This window comes from Mus pahari, chromosome 6 (genome assembly GCF_900095145.1).
Source record: "Mus pahari chromosome 6, PAHARI_EIJ_v1.1, whole genome shotgun sequence".
Lineage (NCBI taxonomy): Eukaryota > Metazoa > Chordata > Mammalia > Rodentia > Muridae > Mus > Mus pahari.
In genome coordinates, this window is record NC_034595.1 from 87,484,207 (window position 1) to 87,496,418 (window position 12,212).

General features: G+C 39.2%; 1 protein-coding gene across 2 annotated transcripts in view; it reads left to right on the forward strand.

The window, feature by feature from the left end:
- Positions 1-12,212, forward strand: part of Luzp1 (leucine zipper protein 1) — an 82,905-nt gene that overhangs the window by 64,718 nt on the left and 5,975 nt on the right. The window contains exons 3-4 of one of the 2 annotated variants that reach the window (XM_021200472.2): positions 6,764-6,856; positions 8,331-11,508. In XM_021200472.2, coding sequence (XP_021056131.1) covers positions 8,443-11,508 — 3,066 coding nt within the window. In that variant the 5' untranslated portion in view covers positions 6,764-6,856; positions 8,331-8,442. The remainder of the gene's footprint in view (positions 1-6,763; positions 6,857-8,330; positions 11,509-12,212) is intronic. The other variant, XM_029539605.1, reaches the window with a different exon arrangement.

The window sequence follows — 12,212 nt, forward strand, 5'->3', positions numbered from 1 at the left end:
CCAAGCATAACCTCCATCTCGACCACCATGGCCACTTTGTTCATGTGCCCATTGAGCAATGACAGGGATGACTGGGGAAAGAGGCTGACTTGTATATCTGATATCTATTGTATATCTGAATTGTCACCCACTGTTTATTCTATTTACTATTTGAATAACTGTGAAAACATCTTACTGTAATTAACTCAACTAGTATCTAATATGACCTCAAGTTTGATTGTCTGACTTTTAATTCATATTACTTAATTATCCTAAACAGTTTGTAATAGCAGGCTTAAAAGGAATAGAACTTTTGTTTTATCTTTAAGAATTATATTGGTAAAATATCCCAAATGTTGAAAACATATACATTATGTGCATCAAAAACTTTAAATTTGTATAAATATACAAAATGTTATGCCAATGTAACAAAATATAACCTTAATTTTTATATCAATATACAAAGATCTATACCAATGTTAAGATTATGGCTATAAAAACTTTTTTTTTTGGTTTAAAAGTAAATTCAATGATCTACCCCCCTTTTCCTATTATTCTTATATTTCTATATCCCCCCTTTCTCTTTTCACCCTCTCTCCTCCACCGTCCCCTCCTCCCCAACCCTAGCTAGGAAGAATAGAGGAAAGAAAAAAAATGAAAAGAAAAAAAAGAAAAGAAAAAAAAAATCCCTGAATCTAAACACCTTATTTTGTTTCTTCCCTGTCTAAGATCATAACTACTGTAACCATCCCTCCTTTAAAAAAAAAAAAAAAAAAAAAGAAGGATTTATTTTATGTATATGAGTAACTGTAGCTGTCTTCAGACACACCAGAAGAGGGCATCAGATCCCATTACAGATGGGGTTGTAAGCCACCATGTGGTTGCTGGGACCTCTGAAAGAGCAGACAGTGCTCTTAACCACTGAGCCATCTCTCCAGCTCTAACCATCCCTCTTTTAATGATGACAAACATCCAACACCCATTGAAGGACCAAAAATCATCTACTCCTCCTCTTGGAAATGGGCCCTGCTTCTCGCATAATTGCTTCCTGCTGATTTTAGATATAGTATTCCTTTTGGGAGCCCAAGAAAATTGTGAAAATGGTTAGTCTTAAGAAAGTTAGCTGTAGCATTTGTTGTTTAGTCTCTGTATGTTGGGAAGGTGCAGGCGTAACATCGTGATTGACAGTCTGAAAGGGTGGGCAAGTAAGTAGGGTGCTTTGAAGTCGTCCTGAAAGCAAGTCTTCAGAAGACACAGCATTGAAGTAGTCTGAGGTAGGAGCAGGCAGGAAGCTGGATCAGTAAGCCTGAGCATCTCAACATCCACAAGGGTGAATAGACTCCATTGGTATCTGTAAATATATAAACTGTCACAAGTAATACATAGTTCTGTGTTAACATATTTATGGAATGTACAAGGTGAACAAATCAGTTAATGAAGATTCTCTGTTCTTGTTTGAGCAGGTGAAAGACATCAATCTTTGTTTATAAGTTGGCATGATGAGTCCTGAGGACTTTGTAGCCAAAGAACTATTTATTGGCTAAGCAAGCTGAAATTCTGGCTGGAGACATTTTTATGTCTCAGCCAATCTCAGAGCTGTTTGCATATGGAAGGATCAACAAATTGTTACCTGTCCTGTTTGATTTTCTTGATTTCTTTCTTCCTGTCTGCAGCCAAGATCTTCAGGGATGCTCCCTGGTCATATCTGAGTATTATCAATTTGGGTGGAATCCATAGTTTTTCTTCTATTCTGGAGACATGGGCATACCCTCTTTCTTTCCCTCCATTTAGATGTTAAGACATCCCTAATATATACAGGCTGATTTAGTTCAGTTTTTTCCCATAGTCCATTGACTCTAAGCAGCTGTTTTTTTATTTATTAGCATTCAAGAATTTTGGTTGTTTTTTTTTTGTTGTTGTTGTTGTTTGTTTGTTTTGATTTTGATTTTTTTCAAGACAGGTGTTCTCTGTATAGCCCTGGCTGTCCTGGAACTCGATTTGTAGACCAGGCTGGCCTTGAACTCAGAAATCCGCCTGCCTCTGCCTCCCAAGTGCTGGGATTAAAGGCGTGTGCCACCATGCCCAGCTTCAAGAATTTTTAAGGTCAATAAAGCATTATGTAATTTATGACTGAAGGTCTTTGTTACCCCTTTCTGTTTGTTAAGCATTTCTTTTATAGTATAATTGTATCTCTCTACGACTGCTTGTCCCATAGAATTATGTGGTATATCTGTAGTATGCTTTATATTGAAATATGTAAAAAGAATTGTTTCATTTTACTAGGGATACATGCTAGAGCATTGTCAGTCTTAATTTGTACAGGTATTCCCATAATTGCCATATCATCTAATAGATGTGTAATTACCAAATCAGCCTTTTCAGAAGTTAAAGCAGTTGCCCATTGAAATCTTTAATATCTATCTATGGTATGGTGCACATATTTTAATTTTGGAAGCTCTGCAAAATAAAACATACCCATTTGCCAAATTTCATTTCTCTGGGTACCTTTTATGTTACTCCCAGCAGGAAATGAAGTGGTTATATAAAGAACAAGTATAGGACTTTTTTTTATAATTTCCTTGGCTAGTTGCTAAATGATAGAAAAATCTCTTTTTAAACCTTTGTTGTTCACATGGTAGTTTTTAGTGAAATACTGAGACTCCTAGTATATTTCCTATTAATAGTTGATCAGTTTTAGCATTACCTTGTGCTAGAAGACCTGGTAGACCTGTATGGAATCTGATATGTGTTACATATGGTGGATGATTTCCATTTCTTTTTTTTTCTTTCTTTCTTTCTTTTTTTCTTTCTTTTTTTTTTTTTTTTGGTTTTTCGAGACAGGGTTCCTGGCTGTCCTGGAACTCACTCTGTAGACCAGGCTGGCCTCAAACTCAGAAATCCGCCTGTCTCTGCCTCCCAAGTGCTGGGATTAAAGGCGTGCGCCATCACACCCGGCTTCCATTTCTGATTACTTGTTGTATTTGAATAAATAGAGAAATTAATTCTGAATCATCCTGAATTAATTCAGCAGTTTTGATATACAGACAACTCTTTCTGCATATTGAGACTTAGTAACTGTATTAAGAGATTCTGAAAAGTCTAATAATACTGTAAGAATTGTGTATAACTCTGATTTTTTAACTGAATCATAAGGACCCTCAACCATTTTACTATTTTTTTTCCTGATTTATAACCTACATTTTCTGATTTTTTTTTTTTTATCAGTAGAGAATGTAGGGCCTCTAGAAATTGGTGTTTCTTTTATTATACAAGGGAGAATCCAATTCGTTTTTATAAATTGAAGTCTCTTGGTTTTGGGTATTTGTTGTTAATATCCTCCCCCCAAATTACTTCAAGCTCTTTGCCAATGTTCATCTTGTGCCCATAATGAGGTAATCTCAGTATTATTAGTAAAAGGTATCAAAATCTCAGATGCTTCTATTCCAACTAATTGACAAAGTCTCATTTTTCTTTTTAGAATAAATTCAGAAACCTTTTCTATATGTTTTTAATTTTTTATTCCATTTGTGAGCTAATATCCATTCTAAGATATAATCTCTCTGCATAAGAATTCCTATGGGAGAATGAGTAGAAGGCGAGATAACTAAAATACAGACCATCTTTGGGTCAGTATGACTTGTATGTGCATCTTCTAGTTTCTTTTCGACCAGAGTCAATCCCCTTTCAGCTTCAGCTGTTAAGTTTCTTGGACTATTTAAATCTTTTTTTTTTTTTTTTTTTTTTGAGACAGGGCTTCTCTGTGTAGCCCTGGCTGTCCTGGAACTCACTCTGTAGACCAGGCTGGCCTCGAACTCAAAAATTCAGCTGCCTCTGCCTCCCAAGTGCTGGGATTAAAGGCATGCGCCACCACGCCTGGCTATTTAATTCTTTTTATCACCTAGTAAAGTTTGAAATGAATTACTTAGCTCTTGAATTGTCAGTCCAATTGTTGTCTGTAGCCAGTTAATATCACCCAGCAATTTTTAAAAATCAGTAAGAGTTCTTAATTGGTCTCTCCTGATTTGTGTCTTTTATGGCTGAATTTTCTGCAGACTTATGTCCTAGATAAATAATAGAATCACCTCTTTGTGTTTTTTCATGACTAATTTGTAATCTCAAATAAAGCAAAAAATTTTTTTTGTTTTATTAAACATTTTTTCTAAGGTATCTCCATTTGAATCAGCCAGCAAAATATCATCCATATAATGGTAAATTATGGATTGAGGAAATGGCTTAAGGATTATTTCGAATGGCTGATTTATAACCTACAAAATATTGGCATAAAGAAGGACTGTTCAACATTCCTTGAGGCAATACCTTTCAGTGATATCCTTCTATTGGACAGCTATTATTATAAGTAGGTATTGAAAAAGTAAACCTTTCTTTATATTGTTCTTGTAAAGGATCATAAAAAAGCAATCATTTAAGTCAATTACTATAATAGGTCATTCCTTAGGTAACAAGGAAGATGACAGGATTCTAGACTGTAAAGAAGCCTTTGGCTGAATGAGTTTATTAATTGCTCTCAGATCTGTCAATAACCTCCATTTGCTAGATTTTTTTTTTTTTAAATCACAAATAAAGGAGAATTCCAAGGACTGGTGGACTCTTCTATGTGTTGAGCCTCCAGCTGCTCTTATATAGTTGTTCTAGTACTTGTAATTTTCTTTTGCCATAGGCCATTGTTCTATCCTCGTGTGATGGTCCTTAGTGGCAAGGCCATTTGTGTTCTTTTAGCAGTCTCTCTCCCACTGGAGAGTCAGCTGCTGTTGTCTTGTTTATGGATAATTTGGACCGTCCATGACTCTTCTTGATAAAAAGTTTTAATAGTGTCATCAAGAACATCTCCTATTTTATGGCTTGTCCTTGAAGTTTGGAGGAATGGTAACCCGTGTCTCCCCATTAATTTATGGCTATATCAACCACATACAGCCTCAAATTTCCTATTTGACCTTTTGGCTTTACATTTAGGCCATTTAATACTTTGTTTTACCTGGGATACACTTCTAACTCGTTGAAATTAGATATCTATCTATTGAAGAGCCCAATCTGGAAACTAAGATTTTGAAGAGATTAAGGTTACATCAGTATCAGCCATTTTGCTAATTTTATTATCTATAAACACCTTAAGTTTTAGCCCCTGATCATCTATAGAAGTTTGCCAGAATATTTGTTTCTTGGCTTCTTTTGTTTGTTTGTTTTTGTTTGTTTCATCTGTTGAAGTTGTTTTGACTTTGATATCTAGGTTTTTAATGTTTATTTTTAGAACAGTGTTGTTTAATTAATTGTTCTGTGAATGAAGATTTCTGCTGTTGTTTTGAATTTGGTCTTGGGGCCTGAAAGAGGCCTCCCTGGGTGGTTTTTTATCTATCTGTTGTTGACTTACATTCATTAGTCCAATGTTGGCCTTTGCCCTATCTTTTGCACCTACCAGAAGGCATAGGCTCTCTTTTGAGCTCCGTTCTATTTTCTTTATAATTTCTTTTGAAATAACTTTGTTCATCACAATTTAGACATTTGCAAGTTTGGATTTTCTCACAATCCCTGGAATGGCTTCTCCTATTAAAGTTTTCTCAGGAGAATGAGATATAATATCAATCTTATTCCTAATCCATTAATCAATAGGTGCTGATCATGCAGTAACAACAACAGCTTGATCACCTCTTTAAATCCAGTGTTAGTATTTAAGAAAGCCAAAGATTCAATCAGTGCTTTCCTAACTAGTAGATCTGATATCTATATATAGTTGAAGTTAATCTTTGTAAAAAAAAGTCAACAAGTGATTTTTTTGGACCTTATACAACCTGACTAAATGGCTCAAGTCTTTTTCCTGTTTCTTCAACCTCGTCTCAGACATTTAAGGCTGCTATGTGACATAATGCAGATGTTTCTTCATCATATACTGCTTGCTCCTCTACCTCAGCATATTGACCTTCACCAAGCAGCTGCTCTTTAGAAATATTGACACCTCTGGCTCTGTTTCTCTGTGCTGTCTCTCTAGCCTCTTCTCCCCACCATGATAGCCATTGTAACTGTGGCCCAGGATCTGATACTGCTCTTGGTGGCATATCTTTTCAGTCTTCGGGGATTATTCTATTTTTGCTAACTGAAGAAGTCAAGATTTGTTTTACAAATGGCGAATGTACTCCATAATTATTCATAGCTATTGACACTTTCCTCAAATTTTCTCAAATCCAGCACATCTACAGAATACCATTTATAAACTTGTGAATGATTTTCATCTGTTAGCCTTTGCTGTATATTAACTGGATAATGTAAAGTTTGTTTTCTAACAAATTTTATTTGGCTTTATTTTTATCTTTTGTCTTTATTTGATTTTTTCCTTATTTTTACTTATTGATATTTTAAACTCCTTTTAAGGTCTGTGTCTATAGTTCATAGCTGCTTTGTGCTTTTATCTTTGTCATCTTAGTGCTCAAACTGACTTAGAAAATTGTCTGTCTTCTGGTCTAATGACTCCTACGTCTTCCCTCTTTGTCTTAGTTTTCTCTCTGTTGTTCATTTTGATCTATAAAGTTCTGTATCTGAGCCTTGCTTCTTTTAGAATTGTTAAGGTGTTTGTTTCTTTTTCTGTTGATGTGATAAAATACCTTGCTAAATAAACTCAACTCAAGGGAGAAAGGGTTTATTTCAGCTTACTGTTTAAGGGCACAGTCCATCAAGGTAGCAGGTATCTTAAGCACTGGTCCTGTCACATCCACGATCAGAAACAGAGAACAATGAATATACACTGCTGCTCACCTTCCTTTCTCCATTTATATAGGACAGGATCCTTGTCAAGAAAGGAGCCACACACAGCAGGCAGCAATGAACATAGTCAAACTTCCCCACCCCATGCTCAAGGCCCATTTCCCAGGTAAGGCTAGGTTCTGTCCAGTAGACAGTTAACACCAGCCATCACAGCTGTGTTACAGCCTTGAACATGAGCTTGAGAACGTGTTACCTGCTGGCGCTGGCATATACTGTGCACGTGGCTCTGTCCAATTCATGGTGGTGCTCATGAGTTCATTAGATTAAACCCATTTGGTTTGGTAGTTTAAGGGGTATAAAACTCTAGTCTGACAGTTTATATAAGTATTATTTGTACTTGCCACTCAGTTAATGTTCAATTGATGACTCTTCAGAGATTGTTACTATGATTTGAATGTTTGTGTGCCCCACAAAACTCATGTTCAAGCTTAATACCACACAATATAATTAAGAGGTGGGGCCTTTAAGAGGTGATTAGGTTTGTCACCCATACAGAATTAGTATCTTAACCTTTTTGTCCTTCCACTTTCAAGTCCACAGATTTAAGGTACTCTTTAGCAGAAGATACCAGGCCTGTACCTGGCAGAGAAAAACCTACCAGTGGCCTCAATTTGCATTTTCCAGCTTCCAGATCTTCATCTTGTCCTTATAAAGATCCAGTGTTGTATCTCTTGTCATAACAGCTAGATGGATTGAGACAACTTTAAAAATCCTGTTACTTTTATAATTGTGTTTTTCTTTTGTATAACTTGTGTAAGCAGACTTAACTTTATTCTGTTTGACACAGGATTTCTTTTACATACGGTTCTTTCACCAACTTGTCTCAGATATTCTTCCTTCCTTTGGTCTGTGAACCTCCCTATCCCTCCTCCTACCTCAGGATTATTTAGTGTATTCTTACCAAGAGCTCACCACATGTTTTCTCAAGGGCACTGGGGAAAGAGGACAATGCTCATTTTATTTATTTATTTTATTTTTCTAATAAGACTAAATTTATTCAATACCCTAGAGTAAAGTTTTGATTATAAGTATCCAACAGTATAAAAAGTACAAAACAGATCTGTAGATTTCTAATACATTAATACAAAGTGCATGACTACATACAGTACAGAGAGTGGAGGGGGAGAAGGCTGTAGTTGAGGTCTAGTAATAATAAATAAATAAATACAGAAATAAATACAGAAATAGAGATGATCCATCAAAGTACATTCTACCACCAATACTACAGCCAAAATGTACCCCAAAAAAATCCCATGTCAAAGAAACACAGGAGAATGGTAATGGCTGGACTCTGTATTAGCTAAGGGAAAAAGGCTCTATTTCTAAATGAATACAGAAAGGGTGGAGATTGTGTGTGTGGTAGAGGTCCTTGTGCTCTGCCGTGAGGATTGTGGTTCCCTGGCACTTCTATGCCATGCTGTGCTTAGGTGCTACAGTTCACTGTCAGCTGTATAGAACAGGGTTGTTTTGCAGGTTTACTCAAGTTGAGCCATTAAAATTGTATGTAGCTGCTATGTCCTCTACAAGGACTGCAGGTTGGAGCTCTTTTTACAGTCATGCTTTCTGCTTTTATTCTATAGACTGATAATGGTCTTCAGTTGCCAAAGAAGGTTGTGGATGCCAAGCGAAAGGTAACCAGTTTCTCCAGTGTAGTTGGATGTCTCTAGCAGCCCATCTTGATTGACTGTAGACATGGCAGAACTCGCTAACTACAAGGATGCTGCCTCCAACCGCCACCTGCGATTTAAGTTACAGAGCCTGAGCCGCCGCCTTGATGAGTTAGAGGAAGCTACAAAAAACCTCCAGAAAGCTGAGGATGAGCTCCTGGACCTCCAGGACAAGGTGATCCAGGCAGAGGGCAGCAACTCCAGCATGCTGGCTGAGATAGAGGTGCTGCGCCAGCGGGTACTGAAGATTGAAGGTAAAGATGAGGAAATTAAGAGAGCAGAGGACCTATGTCATATGATGAAGGAGAAACTTGAAGAGGAAGAAAACCTTACCCGAGAGCTAAAATCTGAAATTGAGCGGCTTCAGAAACGAATGGTTGATTTAGAGAAGTTAGAGGAGGCTTTGAGCAGGAGTAAGAACGAATGTTCCCAGCTTTGTTTGAGCCTCAATGAAGAGAGAAATCTGACCAAGAAAATCTCTTCTGAGTTGGAAATGCTCAGAGTCAAAGTGAAAGAACTAGAATCTTCGGAGGACCGCTTAGATAAAACTGAGCAGAGTTTAGTATCAGAATTAGAAAAGCTAAAATCATTAACCCTGAGCTTTGTAAATGAGAGAAAATACTTGAATGAAAAGGAGAAAGAAAATGAGAAATTAATAAAAGAGCTTACTCAAAAACTGGAGCAGAACAAGAAAATGAACCGAGACCACATGAGAAACGCTTCCACTTTTCTGGAAAGGAATGACCTACGGATAGAAGACGGCATTTCCTCTACACTGTCATCCAAAGAGTCAAAAAGGAAGGGCAGTCTAGACTACCTAAAGCAGGTCGAGAATGAAACTAGAGACAAATCAGAAAATGAAAAGAACCGGAATCAGGAAGACAACAAAGTCAAAGACCTTAACCAGGAGATTGAGAAACTTAAGACACAAATCAAACATTTTGAATCTTTGGAAGAGGAGCTTAAGAAAATGAGGGCTAAAAACAATGACCTTCAGGATAATTACCTAACTGAACTGAATAGAAACAGAAGCTTAGCTAGCCAGCTAGAGGAGATAAAGCTTCAAGTCAGGAAACAAAAAGAGTTAGGAAATGGGGACATAGAAGGTGAAGATGCTTTTCTTTTGGGCAGAGGCAGGCATGAGAGGACTAAGTTCAAAGGCCATGGGAGTGAGGCCTCTGTGTCCAAGCATACATCACGGGAACTGTCTCCCCAACATAAGCGGGAAAGGCTCCGGAACAGGGAGTTTGCTCTCAGTAATGAACACTATTCTCTAAGCAGCAAACAGGCTTCTTCTCCTGTTTTCACAAACAAAAGGGCAGCAAAAGCCTCCAACATGGGGGTTGGTACAGACAGTGGGACTCAGGAGACAAAGAGAACTGAAGACCGATTTGCACCTGGGTCCTCTCATAGTGAAGGGAAAAGAGGTAGGGAGCAGCCATCAGTGCTTAGCCGTTACCCCCCTGCTGCCCAGGAGCACACTAAAGTTTGGAAAGGAGCTCCCAAGCCAGGCACTGAGAGTGGACTTAAGGGAAAAGTTGAGAAGACAACGCGAACATTTAGTGATTCTACTCATGGATCTGGGCCCAATGATATAGTAGGGAGAGGTGATAAGACTTCTGACCTTTCCTCTGAGGCACACTGTGGGAAGAGAGGACAGGTACCTGGCCATGCAAGTCAGGGAACACAGGCTGTAGAGTCTAGCTGCTCTAAGGCCATCGGAGCTCTCTCCTCATCTCAAAGAGCCTCCTCAGAAGGACTTTCTAAGGGCAAAAAGGCTGCCAATGGCCTAGAGGCTGATGCCAATTTTTCAAATTCTAAAGCTCCTATTTTACCAAAATATCCTTATAGTTCAAGAAGCCAAGAAAATATCCTTCAGGGCTTTTCATTGCCAAATAAAGAAGGAGTTGATCAGTCTGTAGCAGTTGTGATGGAAGACAGCAGTCAGCATGAAGCCCTGAGGTGCCGTGTCATCAAATCCAGTGGCAGAGAGAAGCCAGACTCAGATGATGACCTGGACATAGAGTCTTTTGTTACTGCCAAGTTGGTGAACACAACTATCACTCCAGAGCCAGAGCCCAAACCACAGCCAAACTCAAGAGAAAAGGTTAAGTCCAGAGGGGGAACTAGAACTGCCCTATTTGAAAATGATAAAAATGCTGCAATAGAAAATGACTCTGTGAAACCTACCAGGCCTTCCTCCAATGCTATAGAATTCCCAGATGCCAACTGTGCTGGGGTGAAAAATCAAAGGCCCTTCAGCCCTAGAGAGGCCCTGCGGTCTAGAGCAATTATAAAACCCGTCATCATTGATAAAGATGTGAAAAAAATCATGGGTGGATCTGGAACTGAGGTTGTATTGGAGAAGCAGAAATCCACCTCTAAATCTGTGACAAGCAAAGTGACAAGCAGCATTACCATCTACCCCTCTGACAGTAGTGGGCCTAGAGCCGTCCCAAGCGAGGCTCCAAGGGAGAGGCATACATCCACCAGCAACATCCAGGTGGGGCCCCCAGAGCTCACAGCAGTTAGCAACCATGTCAGCTCCCCTCTTGAGCTCTCTATTCATAAACATGACATCACTTTACAGCTCACAGAAGCTGAAAGAGTGGGAGATGGGTCTCCAAAGAATAGAGCAGAGACAGTGGTCTCTCGGAGCAGCATTCTAATCAAGCCATCAGAGTCTGTGGAGAGGAATAGTCATATGCCCCCAGCCGAGACAATCAGGTGGAAAAGCCATAGTGCCTCTTCAGAGGTAGCCTCTTCAGACACCAGACACATCACAGTGCGGAATGCCTGGAAGAGTAAGAGAGACTTGAAATGTTCAGAAGATCCCCCAACTCGAATAGGTAGAAACATGGAAGCTACTAACGCCTATACACAGAGGTCTTCCACAGACTTCTTAGAACTTGAACAGCCCAGGTCACACCCATCTGAACAGGGCGCTCGAAAAGTAGGGAATTCAGGGGATGCTCCTGAGCTCTCCTCGAGGAGGACCCAAAGTAGCCTCACTGCATCAGAGGTACTCACCCGGAGGAATCGGATGGGAGACGCTATCACTGCTGCCTCCTGGAACCACTCATCAAGCATGGTGAGTCTCACTTTCCTTCCCTTAGCCTTGACCTGTTTGACTGAGGACTTAGGGAACCCAGAAGGTTGAGAGATGCTGAGTCTCAGGTAGGTTTGGGAGAAAGCAGCACGGCTTCCAGAACCTCTCTCCCATCTCTTTGTCTTCTCTGTTTTGCTCTCACACAGAGGGGAGGCAAACAAAGTGGCATGTATTCCCTGGTTTCCCTGAGATCTCCAGAGTAGTGAACAGGAAGCTCTTAGGTGCCCGTAGGATGGTAGTGAACAGGTTCTTCCTGTCCTGCTGCCTCAGTTGGTCAGGAGGCCTCTGTGGACAGCTGACAGATAGGGAGAGTGAGGCCTGACCCTGGATCTACTTTATAAACTTTATACCCAAGTGTTACTTTGTTTAGTTCTAGATAGGCCTGATCCATTGTGTTCTCTGTCTGAGACTAGTTCAGTACGGCTCATTAAAGAACAGATGAATACAGAACCAACTGACTTGAGAACCAGAGTGAAAACAGTATGGAGAAGGCTCTAGGAGCGTCTTGGACCAGAAACCCGTGACCATGAAAATGTCTTGCTTCTAGACTCACTACTAGTACCTTTTAAATTTTATATTAAGTTTTATATATTTAGTGTGCATGGGTATTTTGTCTGCATGTATGTCTGTGCACCAAGTGTGTGCCTGGTACAGAGGCCAGGAGACTGTCAGATCCCCTGCTACTG